We start from the raw sequence: 24,762 nt of genomic DNA, 5'->3' as shown, positions 1-24,762 counted from the left end.
TGAATTTGGTTTTCACACAGAAAATGGGGATTCAGCACACCTATAGCCCTGAGGTGAGCTGTCATCTCTGCTTTTTCAAAGGAAAGCATGTGCTTTGTTTGCCAGTGACCCTGCAGCTTTCTCAGCCAACTTCCCAGCCAATGCGGCACAGACCAAACTGTGGGGCTACTGAAGATACAGGGCTGCTCTGTGGGACACAACACCCTACCCCTGGGGCTGAAGAGGAAAATTCAGTAGTTGGAGGCTCTCACAGCCTCACTGAACAGGGACCAGCATGGGAAGCTTCACTGGCTGGCTCTGGTCCACAAAGTTTTGTTTCCTAGAGGTGAGTCCTGTCCAGAGCCAGGTTCCTGGCTGGATAGAAAGGAAAGGCTTGCAAGAACCATGGTGCAAAACTTCCACTACATGACACAAATCAGCTAAGGACTCTGCAGTGCCAATGCTGCCATGCTAAGACAGAGACAAAAGGTCAAATCATGTGGCTACCTGAGAGTATGATATTTTTTAAGTAGTTTTTGTGAGAATATTTTCAGTGTCATCAGTGAATGCTTCTCCTTAGGGGTGGCCACAGTTGAGTGGCAGATTAACTGAAGTGCTCTTTTTAACTTATGTGTAAATTTTCAAAATATCTCATTCCGGGGATCTATAGCTATATCAGTTGATAAATAGATGTCACTTAGTACAAAGACCCAGCCATGAATACTCTTCAAGTTATACTGCAAATGGTCAGACTGGAGTAAAAAGGTGCATTTTGTGGCAGAGACTCATCATGAAGGGGATTTGGAAGTGTATTCTCTTCTGATGTTTAAATATTTACTTGTTCCTGCCAGCCAGGCTGTTGTAACAACTGAGTAAGTTAGAAAAGAAATCACATAGCTGCTGTGAAAGCATCTATGCATGCTTCCCCACTGACTCAGCTGGACTTGAAGTACACACTGGGAGTGCCAAAATACCCAGGCTCTGGTCTAGCTCACTGCTCTTTGATATCTTCTGGCAGAAAATGGTTGTTACATGCACTGGGCCAAACCATGTGTTTTTGTTGTTGACTCACATCCTCTTAGCTATTGGCTATACTCACTGGCCTAATTTCTGTTTCACCTTTCAACTGAACCACGGTCCTAGTCCAGGGTAACCTTGGCTTTCTCCATCTACAGCTCCAAATCCTAAAGGCCTTCGGAAAATAATGGGGTTTTTTTTCCCCATGTGCATGCAAACATTAGCAAGGGTAAATTCTAAAGAAAGACTGTTCTAGAAACAAGACTTCCATGTGCTGTGTTTGCATGCTGCATTTGGAGTTTGGCATAGTTTCTAGGAGGTCTGTGGTTTAGAAAACTGGACAGTGCTTGTCAGGAATGATTTGGAACATGGCTTTCTAATTAAGATGTTTAAACACATCTGTGCAATAGGATCAGGCTTACTCGATTTTTTCTTTTTTTAATTGTTGGCTGTGTGTCAGCATGCCAGATATCTTTCCCCCAGTTTTTCAGCTCTCCACTCTTCTTCCTTTCATCAAGGTCTTAGATCAACCTAGGACTGCCCACAGACCTCTACCCTGTCAGGACAGTGTGTCTCATTGGATGACAGGCTTTTCTGCTAACCACAATTTTGAATAAAGTTCATAAAATCTGAAAGCCTTAACCACAAGACTGAAGACTCATTTCATAAACCATCTCCCTGGCAGACAGAAATGAACTTTTCTATGCAAAACAGAGCAGCTTTAACCACAGCTATTGAGAGATGTCTTCCCCAAGAGAACTTGGCCATGGGGAGTGGCTGGTGAAACATGAGGGCTGATGTCTCCCTGGGCAGAGAAGCACCATGGGGCCAGGTCTCCATTCAGCATAGACAAAAGCTCTCCTTTCTGTGGAGTAACAGCTGCTGAGGGTATCAGGAACCTCCTCTTTCAGCTCTTTCTCTGTGGAGCACAACCCAGTGGGCTCCCACTGAGGATGCCAAGTCAATCAAATCTCACTAGGGGGATACTGGTGAAAAATTTAGTTAGGGACTATGACAAGACTTAGCTATGAAGAAAGAGTGAGCTGCTTATTTGTCCACAGCTACTGTACAAATGCCCAGCATGACAGGTATCAATGGTCTGAGTTTTCCTGGAATGGATTTTGAGCACAAGCATCTACCAGCAGAAGTTAGACACAAAAAACTTCCATTAATTCCATCAATCAATTCTCAAGCAAACAATGTGGCCAACAATGTGACCCCCAGATCCCTGGAGGTCAGTGTGAGCCTGCTCAGCATCATGGACAACAGCTGGAGAAACAGCCACTCAAAAACATGGATCCTTTTTTAACCTCTCTGCTACCACTTTTTTGAAAAACAGAATTTCCATCACACATGAAATTCTGTCACATTCACGTTTGTGTTCATACTGATTCAGAAGGAATACATGATGTTTTGAGATTCTGGAGATAAAGAGTGTCTCCAACCTCAATGAATTTCACTTTAATGAAGATTTCTTTCTTTCTAACATGAAATGAGTAACATCAAATGCCATGAATGAATACACCAAATTGTGTTTTGGCACAATGGAAAGAAATTAATTGAGTACCCTGGGTGAAATAATTACAGCCCGTCAGCATGAATTGCTGAGAATATTCCTACAGAGAGCTTCAGTTTGAGAGAACTTTAGTGTTCCAAGGAGACATCACCAAAAAGGGCATTACACCTGCACCCCTGCATATGGCTCTCCAAATCTGAGGCTGGGTCTTTGCATTATTTCAATCCTACTAAAGTGCGAAAGGAAGCTACATATGGGAGCAATTAAAGTCCAGAATAAGTTTCTAAATGCATTTACATGGGAATAGGTGAAAACAAAAAGGAAGGTTTGTGACTGAGGGTTTTTCTTTTTTTAAGGGGAAAGTCATATTTAAAGCTAGTGATATCTTTGTTTAGTCCTACACCTATTTGGCAAGAATCTTGTATCAGCATCCTATTAATTAAGAATCATGTTTCTGCATCTATGAAATGTCTTGCACATGCTTACTCTGAAGGTGGATCATGTCCAAAATCTTGTGCATTCAGAGTGAATGAAAAGCTCAGGCCAAGCACAGATTGCCAAGAAACCTGGTCTCAGCCTGGGATGGGTGTTTGTCAGACTCTGTTACCATGAGCTTGGTAACACAGCTCCATGAACTTGGGGAGCAATCTGCTTACAAGTTGTACAGGAGCATAAGGGAGAGATGCCATTCCTACATAATTTTAAAATATATTGCCATCCATGTCAGTGACAGCTCCAAACATAAAAATTAGCCTCAGTTATTGTAAAACATGCAGGTCTGGTAAACACATGAGTGACCAGTGTTCATACCTTTTGCTTCAGCTGTAAAACTGTCTGCTTTATTTGATGGAATTCCTTACAAGAGGCACAGCATGTCCCCGGTTTTGCCACATTTTCAGATTTCTCAGGAAGCCCAGCTGAAAGAAAGCAGTTTCCACTATAAGCATAAAGATCCAAGGGAAAGAATTTCATAAAGTGATAGCTAAAGCAACCTGAAAGTTGTTATATTTCCCCAGACTGTGAAAAGAGAAGGGAATCCTGCCATTATTAAATCTTTGACTGAATTTCTATGTAAGGCTGAGAAACTTTGCAGGGACAGCTCTGACCACATTTTTAAAGCAGCTGTTTCTAGTTAACAGTCCCTAGAGGATTCATTTGTTTAATACCTGGAAAAGTTCACACCCCTTCTTTTATCTTTTTGTTTAGGGTAGACTAACCCCATAGATCTGAACTGATTTACAGTCCCCTGAGGGGCAAATGTTCATATGCTATAAATTACAGTAAAATCCCTCAGAATATGCTTATTTCGCTCATTTTGCACAAACTGCTCTTTATCGTCATGGGTTATTCTCCATGTGATGGAATCAGCCTGAGCAGAGATGAGGATTGAGATTAATGACAGGGATTTAAATCCATGCAAGAGGAAGGGTCACATCTGTTGATACTATGCATGAATAGGATCTTTTCAAGAATCCATTAAGTTATTGAAACTGTGAGAGCTATCACAAATGTTATTTTTGTCCTTTCCCCAGTACCACACAGTCAAGCAGTGCTGCATTGCAAGCAAACAAGCATTGCTGTAACAAATGTCTGCTTAAAGACAAATCTGGTTTCCAAACCACAGGGTGACACATACTGTAAACTCCAGGTGAGTTTTTTTCACTTCAGCATTGCTGGGAAATATCAAATCTACAGAGGCTTTGCATATGATGTGTGGCCTTGCTGTTACACATGCCTTGTGTCCTTGATGTTACACAGGACGGCTGCTGGGCACGTTTGAACACCGACCTTTCAGAGCATGTCCCGCAATGGAAAAACTCTGCAGGTGCTCCTGTTAAAGCCAGGGAATATTCAAAATCTTCTAAAAGGATCAACTGCATCATGCTGAGGTACTGTGCTACGTTTGTCTCTTGTACACACCCTTAAATACCCTTCATCTTTTTGGAAATGTGTATTGATTTTGAAACATCTGCATATTTTTAAATGAATCCTGAAGTTTCTAATACAAACAATATTATGTACTAGTTGACTTTAAATATTTGCAGGGTCCAGTATGGAAGATTGCAACCATCTGATCCATTGTCTATGGACCACCTATGCACATATTTAGGAAAGGCTGATTTTCAGTATATTTAGTCCATTTGCTACAATGACAGATAATCATGCTTGATTTTAGAAGACAAAAATTTATCTCGCTTATCTACTAATCAGTTAGGAGAGAGATGTAAGGTCAAGATGCTGGAATAACCAGGAGCATTACGACAGCCATTAGTACTGAACTGATTGGAAAATTGATTGGAAAACTGGGACACAAAGGCTTGGGTTTTTCCCCCAGTCATGAACTGCCTGTTCCCATGGCTGCACTCCAACAGCCTTACAATATTACGCATATTATTTACCATTTTTATGGCATTTTTATGGCAGCAAGCACACACTGCTGTTTGAGCTCCCCAGCCCTTTCCCCAGTGCAGGCCTGGTACCTGATCAGCTTTCTGTGCAGTGCTCTGATGGCTCAAATATTTAAGTCCAGATGGTAATAGTTGGTGTTTGCTGATGGACTCTACACAGCACAGAATAGAATTTCACCAAACTGCAGCTATGCTGGATCCAAGACTATTTAGCCACAAGACCTCCCAGAGGAGCTCCAGCACTGTTGTGAAGGTACCAGAATACACAGCATATTCTGCTTTCCTTCTTCTCTCCCATATTCCTAATGCTAATCATTTTGCCTTTGATTCCCTTCAAAGCCTCTTTGCCCATAAACCTTTCTCTTGTAGATGAAATTTTCTGAAACCATGCAGGGCTTTTTTTTTTTCCTTAAGAGGGAATTGATGTTCTGTAATGAAGACAACACTTTACATTTCTGTAGAATAAATTTGCTCTTGACTACAAGTCAGCTTTGTTCTTCCCTCTCCAATTTTTCATCTTCCTTTAGAAAAACCCGGTGTCTTGCCCATTTTTGGACCTGTGTATGAGTTACAGATGGATGTATATGGAGCCATAAGGAATAAAAAAAAACAACTTTTTTTTTCATTTCTTTTTCAAAGACCAATAAAGTCTGGACTTTGTACTAGTCTCAACAAAAATTTCTTTTAATAGCTATTTTACCAAATGAGTTCTATCATTGTGTTAAGAAATGTTGCTGAAAGCAGCACACAGTCATGGGGAGAAACTGCCAGAGCCTCTGCTATTGGAAACCTAATGCAATCCCACCAGAATCTGTGGAGTTATATGCAGATTAAGAAGCGGTGAATTTGGCCTCTTGTTTCATTATAAAACCCAGTTTATCTTCCAGAAGGATGTGACACATGGGGCTGACAAGTACAGATAAAACAGGGCTGCAACAATCCATGGAGATGAATGCTGGGGGGATCAGCTAATGTTTGAGAAATGTCATACCAGTGAGATTTCTGCAAAGCCGGCTGGATTGACTTGTCGGAGGAAGAAGTCCAAGATCCCTGTATGAGCAAGCATGAGCTACATCCCAGGAGAGAGGTGGAATCCCCCTAACTCATACCAGACAGAGGTGATGATTTGCCCAGGGAAGGAGTCATCCATCAAACATTTGCTCTACCCCCATCCAACCCTGTATCAGGACCAAATTAAGAGTAAAGCCAGAATAAAGTGTGGATAAAGCCAGAAGTCACCTAGGACAGGCCAGTGGAGGCAAAAGGCCATTAGATGGAGCCACCAATGCATGGCTCAGAACCGAGGTCACCTTACCAGGGTCAGCTGGGCCAGCACTGAGCAAGCCACTTACATAACTTGCTTCCATTGCACAGCCTACACAGGGAAACTGAAATTATTTTGAAGAAGGCCTAAAGCAGCTCCATTTTATAAAGGTTCTCAGAACGCAAAGTCTAGCTCACGCATGATGGGAGCCCTTTAATCTTGGTGAGACACTGGTGAGCCCTGTGGCACCTATTGCTAGGAGATCTGCTTGGGAGAGTGATGTGTTTTCCTTGTGTATGGGCTTGGAGGCTGTGCCCTGCTCCTGGAGAGGAGGAGATGCTGGCAGGGGAGAGCTCTGCGGGAGCTCTGCTGCGGGCGGTCTTCGCATGAAGGCGCTTGAGCTGATCATCTGTGTTGTATTATCTGAACTCAGCCTGCTGAGATGGTTTCATCTGCCTACTTCTGCATGGGTAGCTGTATTGTCTCCATCAAATGGGACTGTGGATGCAAGAAAAAAACGCTCCCTCTTCTTGTGTCCACTGACCGACCCAAAGCTCTCTGTCAAACCACTTACAGAGAAAAAAAAAAAAAAATAGTGACCACACTGCAGCCACTAACAGAGCCAAAAACGTGTCTGGATTGCATCCTTCGGGCATGGAATGATGAACACACGGCTGTATCTCCCGGAAAATATGCACCCTCGCTAAAGATGGTGTGGGGTACCCGTGTTTTTCACTCTCACACTAAATTTTGAAATAAAATGTGAGTGTTCCGGCTACGGTGAAAAGCAAGTGATGTGTTTATTAGGCTGCCGCTCCGGCAGGGATGCGGTGCAGGGCTGGGGCTGGCCGCAGGGTGGAGTGTCCCTACAGCTGGTTCCTTACACAGCCCTTCTCCCCGGAATGACTTACTGATGTGAATTCTCATTTGCACCAGAAGTCTGAAAATTCGTAACATTTATGTGGGGTACAGCGCGGTAACTGACCAGAAGGCATCCTTTTCTTCGCACAGCTGATTTTGGAGACATCTGGAGAGATGGTGGGTATTTCATTGCAGATTATCTGCTGGAACTGACATTTTAATGTGCCGTGTACTTTCAGTGTAAAAATGGTGGGTTTTATGCAGTAGAATAATTCCCATAGCCTTGAATATTTCGAATTGTTGGTTATCCTGAATGCTTTTACTGAATTACTGTATCATCCAGAGACAAAGTTAAAAAAGGCCCCCTATTTGTAAAGGGATTATCTAGGTTATATATCTTTCCTTTCACACACACACATACACACACACACACACACACACACACGCTCTGATAAGGAAAAAAAAATAATTGAAAACTACAAGGAACACTTAAAGTTAATGGAGTGGCTCCAGTTACACATTTTCAGATGAAAATCAAAATTATAAATTGCTCTGGCCATCCAGTGGGATTTGGATCACCCTGTGATACCACATTCAGGCATTAATTGATGAACATGTGGTAAGTCACCATTCATCAAAAGTTGTTGGTTTTTTTTTTCCAGAGCACTGCTCTCTTTCTCCTTCCTTTTCAAATTTTCATATCGGTATTTAATCTGTAACATTCTAAATGCTGTAATTTAATAACTAGGATGAGGTCAAAACCTTTAAGATAATTTGTACACAGCACATGTATACACTTTGAACCAACAGTGACATGCAAGAACAAGCCTTTACATTTACCCCTTCCCCATCACATTTCATTAAAATAAACAAACAAACAAACAAACAAATAGATAGATACTAAAAAAATTTACCCCAGCCACAGGACACACAAACTAATTGCAGATCAGTAGCATTTGGTCTTAATCAATGTAATTTAGAAATTGATTTAAGCAAGGCTTGGAAAACGTGTTGGACTCCCAAGCACACATTTTCTGAGCCTCTAAGGGCCAAGGGGCATTGGCATCCAACCCAGGGCCATTCACTAATCTCAGATGTGGGCATGTAAACACAAATTAAAACTACTGAAATTATTTAATTAACAGGTGGAATCAGTGAAATTTTTTAAGGCTTGTCATCTGGTAAATTTTTTCCCTGTCTTCTTAGCTCTGGACCTCAAAAAAGTTATAATCCAGGCTAGTATTGGAGCAAACTGCAGCTTTTAGCAACTGGATCCAGCAGGAATGATCTAACTGAAGTTGTAATGGTAAATTTCATTATTCAGCTGTTCTGCTTCCCTAGGGGAAGATGCCTCCCACATCTGCCAGTGTATTTGTGCATTGGAGGACAGAGTTTGGCAGGGCTGCTCAGGTGCCCAGCCAACAGCCCGGCTGCCCCAGGAGCATCAGCTACATCCCAGCTTTGGACCCCCAGCTCCAAGTGTAGCATCAGGAGCAGCTCCTCTTCGTGACAGACCAATCCTTTAGACATCCATTTGACCCAGGACATTTAGTCTGCACATTTAGCACCTGCCTTTATCTCCTTTGGTGCATGTCCTGCCATCCTCCTCCCGGACATAGCCTTCATGACACTCGCACCTGTAGCTGCCTACGGTGTTGACACAGATCTGAGAGCACAGAGTCCCGTTGCTCGTGGCACATTCATCGATATCTGGAGAGAAGCAGAAATTAAAAGTGTTCTGTAGCTGGAAGGTTCAGACCCTCAACACAGTAAAAGACTTCCTTTAGAGGTAAAAGAGATTTTGTGGTTAAACAAATTTGTAATTGCAGCACCACAATTACAATTGCAGCTGGAATCTTTGGTCTGGAGCTCTGGGAAAGCTGCACCATTATTATTATTATCAGCACACCTGGCACTTTATCAGTTTTCTGACAGTCTCCTTGCACTGAAAAGCTCACAAACTAAGCTCAGTCTTGCAAACCTTGGCTCCCTGGCATGGCAAACCATACAGGGCAGGGCAGGACTAGCCACAGCAGGATCACATGTAAGATCAGTCCTGAAATATTTACTGGCCACCTGAATTAAATCCCAAGTATTAGTTTTAGTATTTAGGCCTGGTGATAATGCTTCAGTATTCAGCAAATATGGCTCACAACCTGCAGGAGAAATTAAAGGAAAAATTACATCAGTGTGTATGTCTTCTTGTATGTAATACCTACTAATAATTTCGGGGGAATCTAGATCTCTCAATTCTTAACATAGTTAACCCCCACATTTTTTTCCGTAATAATACTGAGAATAAGAAAGGTTTCAGATCCAAACTGACTCCTAAAAGACCCAAGGAAACAGGATAAATCATTAACCAGGGAGGAGCTCAACATGCTCATCCACCCACCCAGGCAGTAAGGTTTCTCTCTGTTCCTGTGCCTCTCCCGATCGTAGCGGTATCCAGGATAGCAAGTGCATAAGACTCGTCCAAAATTATCTGTGCACTGCTGTTCACAGGGAGCTTCAGCACAGACATCGTAGTCTAAGGGAGAGAAAAACATGGTTAGGAAAAATACCAAAGTCTTTAGATGGATGATACTTAGATTGCAAATATTTCACCTCTCTGCTAATTAATATAAAGTTGAGTTACATTGTTTTTAAGGACTGTAGGAACCTAGACATAAAACATTCATGAGACATAAGCAAAGGAATATATTAAAATTGTAATTGCTACTCACAGCCTTACGGTAGTTAGACTATTTTGTTAAAGCTGTATTTTAAGCAAGAGTCACTTCTGCAGTTGGCAGATTTTAGGAATTCTTTTCACAGAAATATTAAATTACCTAAAATTTTCTTTTCGTTTTCTTCAACAGATTTTTAAGTCTGAGCAAACATTTCCTATGCAGAGAACTGTGAGAAACCATGATGTTTACCGCCAAAGCCAGACAGAAAGTATAACACAAGGAAAAGTTAATTATATCACATGTTAATTGTTCAAAGAGAAATTCTTCTAGCAAAGAGTGCGTTTTCACAAACCCATCATCTCTCTTAATAGCTGCAGTGTGCAGATCAGGGTATGTCAGAGAAATCCCAAAAGACTGAGGTCCCTGTTTGAAACCTAAAGGAGGAAAAATCTGTTTCTAATTTCACTGCTGTGTAGCAGCAGAACTGAAGCCTCAGGGACAGACACCAGAGCACAATGGGGTTTGACCCACATCCCTGTCCTGTCAGGGGCTGGATGTGGCCCCTGGCACGGTGCTGGTGGCAGGGCTGGGGGAGAAGGACAAGTCCCAGCCATGGGTGTGAGGCATTTGCAGCACCATGGGGGACATCTGCCAGGAGACACTGGGAGCTGAAGTAGGATTTGGTCTCAAAGCCAGCTTGGGCACTGCCCAAGGTCAGGTTTTACACCAAAGCAAGTGGCAGTTTCTGTGACCATTTCAGAACATCACCCTGCAGAGAGCATGCAGCTGGCTGTGACAATCCTGTGAGTGGCTACTGGGGGCCACAGCAGAAATATCTCATCTGTGCTCCAGACCTAACATGTCCAAACAAAATCTAAGTGGTTCAAGCAAGTTCCCAGCAAAGCACTGTGTTTCCATATACATAATTAAAACTCATTATTGACTCACCCTAATGACTAGCAGATACCTCTGGGTATGATGATTGTTCCAAACAATTAAAATGAGCTAAGAGGTGGTAAAGCAAATGAAAACACATTTTCTGTATGAAGTATATAAAGCACATTCATAGCATTGGGGTTAAAAGTGATAGCATGCCAAAATACAGAAAAACACAAAATGAGACTTAACAAGATGCTGTATGTCACACCAGAACCCCTTAAAAAAAAAGTACTATTGTAATAGACATACTGCTGTAATAGTGCCATGCATTCTGCTTGTCACCTCATGAATAATGGACATCCTTTCTTTCTTTTCTTCTTGCTTCACAACTTGAAGTTTGCCCACAGTGCTGTGGTGGTGAATGGCAATCTAGGACCCCCTGCAGTAACCAGGGTCCAACAGTGCAGAGCCATGAAAGGAAAACATAACTCTTGCCTTCAAACCACTCAGTCTGGGGGTAGTTTGGACTCTTTAGGTGATGCTGGGCTGCAAACTCCTGTTACATTTGGCACTACTAAATAGTCCCAACTATAAAGCATTGCTGGTGTTTTTCCTGGGCATGGCTGCAATTTTCTTTTTCCACTGAAGTGGAAAGAAGAGTGAGAACAGGACGGTATGTCCAGCATGGAGGTGAAAGTGCTACTCCTTACCCAGTGTACCCACTCAGTTGTGGGACTTGGCCTGTGCCATGTTCAGCTATTCAGAGCAGAGGTAAAACAAGCTCTGGCCTCCCTGTGCTCCCTTGAATAGATGTGTCCTAACAAAATCAGAAAAAACAATGCTGGAAGGGGCCATCTCCCATCACAAGCAGGAGTAGCTATGCATAAACCTTTCCTAGTTTTCCTTTTCCCTAAGGGGTGGATATGGCCTGCCTTGTTGTCTAGTCCCAAGATGAAATATCCTTGCAGACAGAAAGCTCTTTACTCATATCTAATCCAAACTCCCCTTACAGCCACTTAGGCCCATTATTTTTGTCCTCTTCTCCTCAGCCATAAAGAACAGTTTACCTTCCCCCTTGCAGCAAGTTTTCACCTACCTAAAAACCCTTATCATGTCTCCCTCTCAGCCTCATTTTTTCTAGACTAAACAATGCCAGTTCTTCTTATCCATCTGTCACTATATTTCATGTAACCGGTCTTTGAATGTGGTGTTCAGGTCCACCTCAGGATGTCATGTCCACAGCTCCATCATGTCCACTGCCTCATTTACCTTCACACAAAACTGGGCAAGGGTCCAGGAAGTACAAATATCCCTGCTGGTGGCTACACACAGTCAACCCAGGTCACACAATGGTTGTAGGCTGGTCCCAGAGCTGTATCCCCAGGGCTTTGGTCCCAGGTAACATGATTTCCCTAGAAACAGTTCTCACAACTGAGATGAAATTAGGCAAAAGCTGCTGCACCACCTGTGTGTGCTCTGCAGAATCAGAGATGAACATTCCCTCCTGTGTTCCCTTGTTTTCCAGCTCAGCCTAAGAAATATGGTTTGAGGATGGATCAAAACCATACAATGAGGACCAGGTTGTCCCAGATTTTAGGAAAATGTGAAAGCCAAAGCAGAAAAACAAGTGTCTCTGTATAAGTTTTAATGAACTCAGAAATGATGATACATCATGGAAAGTTGTACCAATGAAATTTTCGAAACAACATTAGTAAGGAAAAAGCAGATCTGACTATAGTTTGCCTGTAATAGAGTATTTCACTCTGAATTCTTCCACAGCCAACTCAGGGAACAAACCAGTAGTAGCCAACTCAGCAAACAAACCAGCAGTAGGAAGGGTGGTCTCCAAAATAAACTGTTCCATACTGCACCTGACCCTTCTTCACTCTATGATGCCATGAGACAGGACCCAAGACTGGACTTGGCTGGAGCTGTGAGTCTCCAAAGCAGAGAAAAAGGAGATCACACAGGAGAAAAAGGTGAGGACCTGTTTTTTTTATCCACTTTGCTGAACAGGTGGAGAGATGCTGTGGAGAGACACACAGAAGTAACGCCACTCAGTGTTTCCTGAAGTCATTGCTCCCTGAAAGCTGAAAGCCACAGGGAGAAGGAGAGTACAAAACAAATGAAATGCAGAAACTGGAGGCATAGACTTGTACTGTACTACACTGATTGCTGTTCCTTTTCAAGGGCAAATGAAAAAAATAACAGGATGAAAACCAGTAAGGGACATGGACAAAGCCACAAGCCTTTAGGAGTCTTTTTAAGGAATGGCTGTCCCAGAAGGAGATGGGTGTTTTCCCCAGGCAGCTATTAAAGGGTGGACAAGGGAGGATCTACACCTCTGTCAACCCTCCTCCCTGCAGCCACTGCTAAATCACAGAGAAGACAGGGCTGGAACTACTTCTCACAGTTTCAATGTGCCAGTACTGGATTAAAAGGTGCAGATGTGCTCTAATAAACTCACATCTGTAATGCATTTATGTGGCTGTTTGGAGATATGGATTTCATACAGCTACTCTGTCAAGATAATGCCAAAACAATGTGTGAAGAGCCAAGTGATGTCTTGTAACAGAGTAAGTGAAATGAATACTTCAGTAAATCATGTTTCTCGTCGCTGTACTAAGGACCTGAGATTGTCTCCAATGTTATAGCAACTGCTGTGGCCACTGGAGTTCCAGGCAAAATACAGATAAAGCTGAAAAGGGGGAATGGAGAAACAAAGGGAGAGGAGCTGCAGCCAGCAGAGAATTGCATTGGGGTAGAAACTCTCAGGTTACTGAAACGCAGCTAAAAAGCAGTATTAGACAAAGTCAGTGGGCACATAACAAAAGCTGCTTTCATAATCACCTAACATCTCAAGAGATGAAAATTAGAAGCCAAAGTAATAAATTGCCATGGCTCCAATTTTATTTTTGGTGCTATTAATTCTCCTGCTGTATCCATTATATTCAGTGAATAGCCAGTGCAGAAAATTTTTAAATCCATAGGAAGGCTGGAGGCCAGACCGTAGAGTCCTGGTTTCTTTCCACTCTGAAAGGATTCAGGAGTTCTGCCTCCAATGCACACAGCTGCCTCTTCCAAGTGTCTGTCTCACATTGGAACTGTCACCCATATCACACATGGTGAGACAAAACTTACAGCAGAGCCATGGGATGAGGAACTACGTGTGAGCACCAATTTCACCCAAACCCTCCCTGGTTCCTCCAGGCACAGAGTCATGATGAGCTGTTCCCCTCTGTTTTTCTCCCTGTCCCTGCCCCCACCAATCCACGAATTGTTTTAGTGTTTCTAGCCAGCAGCAAAGAAGACACAAATGAAAAAACAGCAGCAGCAACAAACCCACAACAAACCCACCAGGATTAGAGTTTGGATTATAATCCATTTTGGCTGGACACTATAACTCAAAAACAGCTGATTCTTCAGTATGTTAATTTGCCACTTTTTTTCCAAAACATCACAGTCACAAACTAGGAAAATTCTCAGACCAAGTAAAGCTTTTCATATGTCATCAAATAGAAGAATGTGTTGTCACAGATCAACTTTTAAAATTACTTTCTGTAAAAAAAAAAAAGTTTATTGGCATGTCATCTCTGGGCATTTATTCCTGCCTGGCAGTTCTTGTGGTCCAACAACTTCACAGCCAGTTTCATCTAAATCAAATCCATTTTTACTACTGCATGAACTATCCTGATTAAATCTGCATCTTCCTTGGCCCCTGACGACAAGGAAGCCATGCCCATGGGAAATTAAAGGCAGGACTAACTCACCTGCTCAGCATCTCCCTGTGCACTGACAAGTCAAGTCAGCTGCACCAGATCCGAGGGATGAAAGGGGAAAGCCATCACCCAGGAAAGGTGTTCTGGGTGCTCTGAGTGCTCCCAACTACCCAGCCAAGGGCAGAACACCTTCCTCTGCCTGCACTGCAGCAGGTCATGGCACAAGATCTGTGCAGCCACGTGTACTTAGGGGAGGATCAAGGCTTGGCATGCAAAGCAGAATTGTTGGAAGTTGTTGATCTTTTTATTTTCCCAACAATTTCTGGGAAACAGTTCCTCCCAACACTGATACATGAGATATGGCCAAGACTGTGCTTGTATCAGGTTGCTCTTCCAGACAATGTGGAGAAGAGGACAGATGGGGAAAGACAAATGCATGGGGACATTATGTGTAAGAACAGTGAAATCACATACCTTCAGGGATGCATTGTCCAAGAACAAACTTATAACCCTTACAGCATTTTTTCCTGAAAAACAATAAAATAAATAAATGAATGAATAAATGTATTCTCTATAGATTGGTGCTGCCTTTAAAAACAGCCATAAGTGGATTGTGGATGTGATGAACCAAGCAAGATGAGGATCCTGAGCAGCTGGAGCTCAGCATTACAGAACACAGCAGGGAAATGCATCACCTGGGCCTGGAGGGATTTCACACAGCAGCATGTCCAGCCACCTAAGGAGCCTGGGGCAGAGTGCCCCAACACTGGCCCACCCAACATCCCAAGTAATTTCCAAAAATCCTGCTCTCTTGTGTTGTCTGCATGTTGTCTGGAGAACTCAGTGCTGTTCAAATACACAGCTCAGGTTATCATTTTCATGGCAAAGTGAAAGGTGCTTTCAAATATCCATCATTACAATGTAAACCTGCAGGAAGGGGTGAGTCTCAGTGAGAAGTACACAGAGGATAAATGTTACCAGAAATTTCTCATCTTCTAATAAACCTGGAGGAGGCAAATTAAATATATTGGGTATTTCAGCTGGAGCAAGGTAGAGTATCTTATGTAGTCTGAGGGACAAAACTGCAATGTAGAGTCAGTAGGATCAGATACTTTTTATGTGCCTACAATGTGAACAAAACCTGAATGCTAAGAAATTACTTTTGTAATTGTCAGAATTACAAAACTGTCAGAAATTGTCAGAAATTACTGTTTCTGACACACTGGCCTGTAATGACATTTAGGCACCCAGCTAAACCTGCTGGTTTTCTCTCTAGGCAGCAAGCCACATGAGGTCACTACATGGAGTCACCAAGGCTCCCAGCAGCATCAGAAGCCTTTACAAATGGCTGTACCCCTTATCACCCTGAGAGTGCCTCACTGCAGGCACCTGGTGACTTTCAAAGGGTCTCATGTTAGTGACTAGCAGGATGGCTGAAAAAGAAAAAAACCTGCTGTTCAGTGCATTGTTACATTAAGTAAACATGAATCAGAGGGAATAAACCAAAACAAACCCTCAGTATTTTACAAATTCACAGTTTTTTCATGCTTTATGGACAGGCTGAAATATCTTCCCAAACTGGGAAGCCATCCATTCTGTCTTTTCCTTTGATTCAACAACTAATGCAAAAGAGTGCTAAAGCCATGTGAGTCAATGACACTACACTCCCCTGGACAACATGTAGCCATCACAAATCATCATTATGTTGAATTTAAATCAACTATCAGTTGCAACCAAGGGCTTAAAACAAACAATGCATTTCTCCAAACAGTGTAAAAACAAACTTTGGCTCCATATTTTACCCTCTTTCAAAGATTAGCTGGAATATAAATTATGCTTAATGAGTGTTGGACATCTGAAGAGGAAGCCTTGCTTTGTTATGCAAACAGTGGTGCCTCATTAGACTTCTCTCCAAACACTGCTGTGAAGTTTTATCTGCAAGACAAACAAATGCAGGAGGAATGAGTTCAAAGGTGCATTTGGGGAGGCTGTTCATATGCTGCAAGCCCTGCTGATGGCTTTCCAAGTGCACACTGATCTCCTCCTGTCTGCAGAAGAAGAGAGGCTTGCTTGTAGCTGCTCTTCAGAGGAAGATACAGCCCATCTTGAGAGGGCTGGGAGATGAGCAAGGAGAGGAGGACATCCCTGCCATGAGGTGCCATGAGATGTGGGGTTGTGCCAGCCAGAGCTAACCAGCCACAGGGAGCAGCATAATTCCATAATTTGTACCTTTCTCCATGGAATTCCCTTTAGGTTTAGGACCAATACGACCTGTGCCAGAAGATGATGTGATGACCTGCTCCTGGGTAAAGGCTCACCTGCTGGAAACCTTGCCAGAACTGCCTCTCTCCTCTCAGCTTGTCTGGTGATGGCTTTTGGCTGCACTCATTGGCTTTCTTGTGGCTAAAGTGAGGTTTTATCTGCCTGACTGGAGTCTCCCAAAAGCCAAACCACTTGCCCTGATCAAACCCTTCTCCCCCAGCCATACATTCAGAACCCACCACATGCCAAGTTACAGCCACTAAACGCTGCCCTGGCACCCTGACATTGCCCCAGAGAAAGCACAGCCTCGTGCTTTGTCTTTCAATTAAAACAACCAGAAAATCATGTTCCCCTGGCTGATATCCAAGTGTTTGATGAAATCCCTCTCTTCAGTGACTTCTTGTAGCAATGAATTCCACAGTGGGATGAGATGGCTTTGAGAAACAATTTCCTTGTTTTCAATCTCCCTCTCAAATTTTTGCTTTATTTTTCCCAAGCCTTACTGCTAAGGAGATTTTGAAATATTTTCTCTGAATAAGTGAAGATTTTTCTGCATTGTGGAAGTTTTAAATCATACTTGAAGAAGTGTTTAGAAGAGGGGTGCCCTGCCTTCAGACCACATTCCAGAAACTAATTCCCCATGATAATCTCTTCCCAGCTCAAAGTTACAGATCTGTGCATTAGTGCAGCCTGTACTCAACAACACTCTTATCAGCAAAATTTTGCCAGGGAAACTGCTACTTTAGGGTTAATTCAAAGGAAATACAATACAATACCTGTTTCTCTGAACATTACATTGCAACCCTGGGATTCCTGCATGCTTTTGCTTTCTACATTCTTAAAGTGAAATCTGTCAAAATGATGGACACATGAGCATTAGCAAAGGCATTTTAATAGCAACACTCATTTTCAGATGTCCAGGTCCAGGCTGACATGTCTAATCAACGTTGCACAGCAGCAATCTTGTTGTACATAATGAGAGGTAAGAAGGGGTTCCTGCTGATAATTTTAGCTACTGGATAACTTTCAGCAAGGTGGTTGCTATGCAGCTGTACATGTGGCCATGCATGAAACACAAACACACAGCTGTGTAAGAAGCTCCACCACTAAAACCTGCATCTCTGGGGAAATTAGGTTGATTCATTAACCTGAAATCTGGTTTTCAAAGGATGAAGCTTCTGCCAGACTTTTATCTGTTACAACTTTTAATGGGGTACTTCAGCAATTAAAAACACAGTAACTTTTGATTCTCATGTAATCTTTACTCAGGAATAAAAGCAAGCCCAAGCTGACAGAGGGTTTGGGGCACCACGATTTTGATTAATGCAACATCCAGCTTTTGTGATTGTAAGAAAATCTGTAGTGATAGGGACACTCCCAAAGTCAAGTCACCCCTTTTTTTTCTGGCAGGTAGCTGCTGAAGAAGCAGGGAGATATTGTGCTCCTCCTTGCTGGTCTGGAGGTTGAGATGCTTCTGGATCACTAAATGCCAGAAGATGGGATTTAGGGTAAACTTTTGATACCAATAAATATATCCATGACTAGGCAAGTGGCATATCTGTTTTTTTTGGGGATTTGAGGCCCACTACCTTGCAAACTGAGAGAGAAACTGAGCTTTCCAGGAGCTCCCCTATGTCCCATCCCCCAGAGTGTCCAGCACACAGGGGTGCATCAGCACAGCACCCCTGTCCCATCCTGCAAAGCAGTAGCTGCTTGATAGCATCGCCTCAGACAGGTTGGACGAGGGGCAAGATGGGAGGAATGCGGCTTAATTAAGCCACTGCTTTATTAAGTTAGCTTATCTGGCAGCTATCAGCAGTAACTCATCCAGCAAGGACCATGTTTTTTTTTTCCCATAATTGCTTCCACCTGGCACAGAGCTGCCGTCACCCCAGCCCACCTCCTGCTCTGCATGGGACACCGCAGCGACGCCGGAGACGCTGAACAGAGCACGCTGAACCCAGAAAATAAATACACTGTGTGAGAGGGGAGGGAGTCACTCAGGGTCCTACAGCTGCTGAAAATCTTCAGAAATGCAAGCAATAACAGGATAAACATGTAAAATTATAATTAATCTGCATCTGTCTGCAGTAACATGGCAGTGAGTTGGGTTATAATAACAGCTGCTTGGTGCATTTATTGAGGTTTTGGAGAGGCAGCTCTAAAGCTCTGCCGTGATCCATGCTGAAAAAGATACTTGATGATCGTTCAGTGGCTGAAAAAAGGGAGCACAAAGGGGAAATGAAAAGGGAAGAAGAAAAAGACAAGTTTCATACTGGTTTCAGACTAAACATAGTATGTTAAGGAAGCTCTTGCTAAAGATGTCAAAAGTATAAAGAGAAGAGTCTGGTCTAAGAAATATTTGCCCCCTAGGACAAAGTAGACACAGAAGTCTCTATGCTGAGCCTGAAAGTGAGTTCTTAGGATAAAATATTGCCCTTAGTTTATCCCTAAAATGCTGACAGGCAATGTCTCTCCAGGCTGACTTCTTCCAGACAGAGGCAGTTCAAGAAGAGGAACTTTACCTCCCATTCACTGGGGCTAGGAGAGCACACATGGACAGTTTCTAGAGCTCAGCTGAGGCCTGAGGTCATGCCACTGGAAAATGCAGCAACTCCATAGGTGGTCAGGCAGGTCAAATCCCTCCTCTCCAAAACACTCTTTCTGACCTGCAAATGTCAGATCAGCTGCAATTTAGGGGGGAAAAGAGATGTTTAAGATTTTATACAGGTTTAAATAGATCAGCACTGTTCTTTCAAGTTGGTGCTGGTAGAAGGCAACGATAATACACTCAAGAAGTGTCTTTAATAAAAAAACCAATTTCCTATTGGGGAAGGAGAGAACATTTTTTTTAATACCAGACTTCTTCAGCCTAAATCATAACTTAAACCCAGAAGAACCTGTGCTGTGTTCTGAAGATCTAAGTTAGCAAAGGCCACAGTACAGTGTTTTTAATTGCACAAAGGGTCTTTGTTAGATCCCTCTCCTTATTGTTCCTGCCTGGTGTTTCTTTTTTGATCACCCTGGCTTTGAGAAATACGTGACATAGCAAAAGAGCAAATATAAAATACAGAAATGAATGTACAAAAAGTAATTAGACATCTATAAATGCAAACCAGCAAGGTAGACTACAAAACAAGCCTAACAAAACTGACCATCAAACCCACTTTTCCTCTATATGAGATCCAAATGAGAGACAGGTTTGTCTGCCAAAGCACGCACAGACAAAGCCCATCTGCAGCACAAGTGCAGCAGCTCAGTAGCTGTGCAGTTTTGCTGTAATTCACATGGAGAGAAGATTTATGTCAACATGGTGTAAAACTGAAGCAATGCACTTTATTTTTGTTTGCCTTTCCGTGGGACACATACCGAAATCTTGAGTAAGAGGGGATGGCCTCCCTGCAGACACTTGCTCAGCATACACTTTGCCATGATTTCCAGACTAAGTTCTTTTCACAGTTTTGGAGAGAGATAATTTACGTTCACGCTGGGTGTAATGCAAGGTCCAAGGCCAGCCCAAGCCCTTCCTGTCATCATCCCAGCTGAGGGTGAATAACACAAATATAATGAAGTCTTCCAATGCTGCAGCACCTATGACTGCTGTATGTACCTGTGTGCTTCTTTATTTCTCTTAATTCACTAATCAGAGGAGGATTTGCCTGAACAAGCTTGGGGAACTCAGACCTCACAGAGCAAATCACCGCAACTTACTAGCTGATTTCTGTAGAAGAAAAATTTTTACTGGTAAAAGCATTGTCTGAATCTAAGTCTTGTGTATTGCTAGCTATTAAAGTCAAATAATTTTGCCTTCATATAATGGTTTTCTTTCTCTTAGGGGGAAAAAAAAGTGCCCTGCTATCTGCTCTTTTGCTCAACTCTGGCTATTAAGACAGATACCAGAAATGAAATCACATTCCAGTCATTGCTAATGGGAAGGTTTTGATAAGATTCACAGTTCCTGGACTCCTCTTGTGTGAACGCAAGCCAGGGACCAGATCCTCCCCTGGCAAAAGCCACATACCTCTCTTGACTCTAAGGAACTGTGCCAGTGCTTACCCTGGGAGACCCTGACTGATGCTCTTGAAAGCTTTCAGACACACTCCTTGGCTGCTCCTTACTGTTAACTGACCCCTCCCCTCCTCAAAGTGCTGTTTCATGTCATCTTTTTATGGCCAAAGGGATTTTTATGGTGACGGAGCATAAACTGTAGTTCCTTCTTCTCAGAAGAGGCCTTCCAAACCAATATGATGGTTTACAGCCCTTGCAGAGCATAGTATTTGTGAATGCTTGAAGCTCATTCCTCTATAAAAGAGAGTAAAAATACTTAGAGGTGAGGAAGAAGCTCTCTACCCCACATGGGTATCAGTGGGGCTTGGAGGTGCTGACCTGCATGAAACTGAAAGATGCACAAAAAACAAAACCTCACAGGTCTGGCAAATTTAGCCACCAATAAAAAAGTCTGTTCTTTTTGTAGGACACTCTGGGCCTTTGTTCTCCATGGGCACACTGCAGGACACGTCTCCCAGTGGGGTTTGTGGTTTTGCTTAAGTAAATGAGATGTGGTGAGGTATTCAGTAGAAGTTTCAAACAACATCAGGGCAGCAGACTGCTCCCCCAACACATCCCCTATATCAGCAGATCAGCGCTCCCACGAGACCATCTCTTTTGGACTATTTTAGGGCTTTGGGATGCAGAGAATGAGGTTGATGTGAAAACCCTACAGGCAGCCACACCAGAAAAAAATTCTCATAAGCTTCTACTCACTGCAGAAAGAAGTGGCAATGAAACCTCAGCTTTCCAACTCTCTGTCTCTCTTCTGGGCAGGAAAAAAAGACCTTTGGAAACATTTCCTGTGATCCTCCCTTTCAATGTGTAGCAAAACAAAAAGATGCTGTTGGGATTTCCACATGAGCCACACAGACCACAGTTCCACACTTTTGGGGAAGCCATGACACAGTCCAACAGGGCCAGAACCAACATTTTCCCTTGTCGGTTCCTGGCCCACCCAGAGCCTTGGGGCTGCAAACACATTGACCAAGCACAGGCTAATCAGCATCTTTTTCTGCAGAGCACACCAACTGGCAGCACTGGTAACTATCGGGGCCTGTGTCTCACTTAGCACACCAGTGTCCAAAAATGACTAAATAAAATTCTGCCTGCGAATGTCCCCCAAGCAGAGAAGGAAACTCTCAGCAGGAAAGTGTTACACAACTTCAAAAAGGTAATGACCTCGGCTGCCACTGGAAAAGCCATTTGTTGGATATTTCACATGCATGTAAACATCATCCTCGAAATCACATATGAGATTCCTTCAGTGCTAGACTGTACTTTCTTCCGCTCTTTCTTGGATTTTTATTTCATAGTTGTTTTTTTCCTTAACACAAGGGAATGCTCATGTGGTTTATCATTAGACAACACGTCAAAAATAGCAGAATGATTAAATAAAAGGTTTTTGACTGTTTTCATCTGCTTAGACTCAGCTTTATATACATGCTGTCAGCTTTGTCTTGCTCTCTTTTCTAACAAATTTCTTTTACTTTCTGGCATTGTACCAAGAAAATGATTTTGTTTAGTTTTGCAGGTGAAGTTGGTATGAATTCTGCAGAATCAAGTCAATGTTTGACAGGTATGAAATCTGAGGGGAAGAAAAAAAAGGAATTTTATACAATGATAGCACTGTTCGCATTTAATAAAAGGTTTAATGGACTGGCAAAGTATAATGCATCCCCATAAATATATGGTAATTTCTACAAACAAGTAGCCTTCTAAATATCAATTTAAATGATCCAAGATTAAGCCTGAATTTTAAAATAATTCATTGCTTTGAGATACAAAGCATGAGAATGGAGCAAGTCTTTTTTTCCACCACCTATGACTTCCAATTAGAGAACTGCAAGCCAAATTTCCTTCCAAGTCTGTAAGTAGTACGTTTTGCTGACAGCACACATTCAATTATTTATCTAACCCAAGGTGAGCCAGAGTACAGGACTAATCACAGCACATCTGTCCTGTCTCTTGCATTTTTTAAACTTCCATGACTCTTCATTTCATAGCTCCAATTTCCTACCAAGTATCCATGTGAGATAGAGAGTAATAAATTCCATTTCAGGAGAGTAGGCAGAGCCAGAGCAGTGCTGCAAGGAGCTGCACTCATGGGCTGGCTGCTGTGCTGGTGCTCGGTCGCTGGAGTCAAACAGCAATAAGTTGCTGGCAAGCTCTCAGACTTACTGAATCCAGTCCAATGAAGCCCTATTTATATAGTATCTTTCATCAACAAGATCACAAAAATCCTGCATAAGCAATGTCTAATAAACTTCTTTTGATAAACAGCAAAAGGAAAGTGCCTTTTACACATGCATGCACAGAAAAACACATCACCAAAGCCTGCCAGGAAGTCAGATCTCTGAAGCTGGATCTCCAAACAGGACATAAATCCCAATTAACCTTCAAAGACAAGCTAGTCACTCCGTCTACATTTACTTACTGGTGTGCTGATATTAAAGGGCCTGATCCTGGTTCTGCTGCAGTCCCTGGCAGCTTTGCCAGGAACATGTGTCCGATTTGGAACAGGCTCGGACCGAGGCTCAGGATGGTGGGTGAGGACATGCTCTGAGGATATGCTACAACTGGACTTCTTGGAAAAACAGTTCCAGATAATCACTCTGACATAAACTTGATCAGGTCTTGCTGACATGTGTCTTTGAAAGAGTTGCAAGACCTCCTGGTTTTGATGGATTTTGATGTATCACTGCTCCTGTACACTCCCCTAGGCACAACATCCATCTATACCTTAAACCATCCATCTACACCCTAGACACAGACCCAGATATTTAATCCAGATATTTAATAGGCATTTTAATTTGCTTTTTGAATTTGATTTTTGAAATTCCACTCCAGGTAAAGGTAAGTAAACCAGTCCAGCCAGGCTAACACTTCCAACTTAAATAGTCGAGAGGTGGGGAGAGCCAAAAACAAAGCCTTCAGCTTTTAAGGAAGTCAAATAGCATGGAAAAACACTTGAAGCAAGATACATCTTTGAGCACCTTACTCTCCACACTGGCTCTCCATGATGTCCAGATGACACTGTGGTTTCCAGCACTTGGCTGGATACTGATAGCATGAGGATGATGTCTGCATTTGGATATTCTGCCTCTCTGTGGAAAGCTCACAGTGAAAGGACAAGAGGCACACAGGGCACGGAGGTTTATGTGGATTGTTCCTGGTTACTGGGACAACGTGAAAATCTCAGTAGTCACTCTCCACACCATCTGTAGATAAGGGGTATGTGATGGCTGCTCTCTTCAGAGCACACTTTGTGCAAAAGGCACAGCAATCTAATTTTATACGTTGTGAATCGCATAAGAGTGCTTAACAACTCCTTATGCCTGAGGATTTTTATCTTTTGAGAACTGGCTTAGAGTCACCAAGGCATGACCCTGCTTCAGCACAGCCAAGGGGATTTTAAAGGCAAGGTTTCAGCCAAGCAACAGAAGCAAAACCCCCGTAATTTTAGAAAAATAGATTCACAGCATAATTTGAGTGGCAAGGGACCTTTGGAAAACTTGCGATCCAAGTGCACCTGACAGCAGAGGACTGATCAGAGACTTGCCCAGATGAGTGTTGAATGTCTTCAGGGATGGGGATTGCTTCACTTCTCTAGGACCCTCTTCTGAGGGCTTAACCACTTCACTGCCCATTTTCCTCTTTATACCTGCTTAAAATGTCCCTGCTGAAACCTCTTCTCTCCTGTTGTTTTGCAGTGCACCTCTCTTCTCCATACCCCCAGCACATATTCCCTGTAACTCCCCATGTGTTAGTGGGAGACACCAATTAAATTAATTAATCCCTCCTCCCCAGACTGAGCAAGCACAGATCCCTTGGGTTCCCCTTGAATACAATGTGCTCCAGCCCCTGATCATCTTAGCTCCAGCTTATTGATGAGTGTATGAAACTGCACATAACCAAATCAAAAAGTAACACTAGAAAGTATTCTTTAAAAATGCCAAAAAAAAAAAATTGGATACAAACAAACAACTAAAAAAAAAAAAAAAAAGAGAAAAAAAGTGTGATCTGCTAAATTGCAGTGCAATGGCAGCTTTGATCCCCTAGCACTATTTTCTCTTCCCACTTCATTTCCACAATAGATGTTTAAAAGAAGAAAAACTGACAAAAAAGGTAGTAAAAC

The 24,762-nt window shown here is 42.6% G+C and overlaps 1 protein-coding gene across 1 annotated transcript in view; it reads right to left on the bottom strand.

The window, feature by feature from the left end:
- CCBE1 (collagen and calcium binding EGF domains 1) overlaps positions 1-24,762 on the bottom strand; it is a 96,458-nt gene that overhangs the window by 10,851 nt on the left and 60,845 nt on the right. Inside the window, exons 3-6 of the mRNA XM_058826907.1 lie at positions 14,790-14,842; positions 9,441-9,575; positions 8,618-8,755; positions 3,323-3,429 (exon numbers count right to left, since the gene is read on the bottom strand). Of these exons, the coding sequence (XP_058682890.1) occupies positions 3,323-3,429; positions 8,618-8,755; positions 9,441-9,575; positions 14,790-14,842 (433 nt within the window). The remainder of the gene's footprint in view (positions 1-3,322; positions 3,430-8,617; positions 8,756-9,440; positions 9,576-14,789; positions 14,843-24,762) is intronic.

Source organism: Poecile atricapillus, chromosome Z, assembly GCF_030490865.1.
Source record: "Poecile atricapillus isolate bPoeAtr1 chromosome Z, bPoeAtr1.hap1, whole genome shotgun sequence".
Classification (NCBI taxonomy): Eukaryota; Metazoa; Chordata; class Aves; order Passeriformes; family Paridae; genus Poecile; species Poecile atricapillus.
Note: the sequence above shows the minus strand (reverse complement) of the source record. Positions and strands in the feature narration are given on the sequence as shown.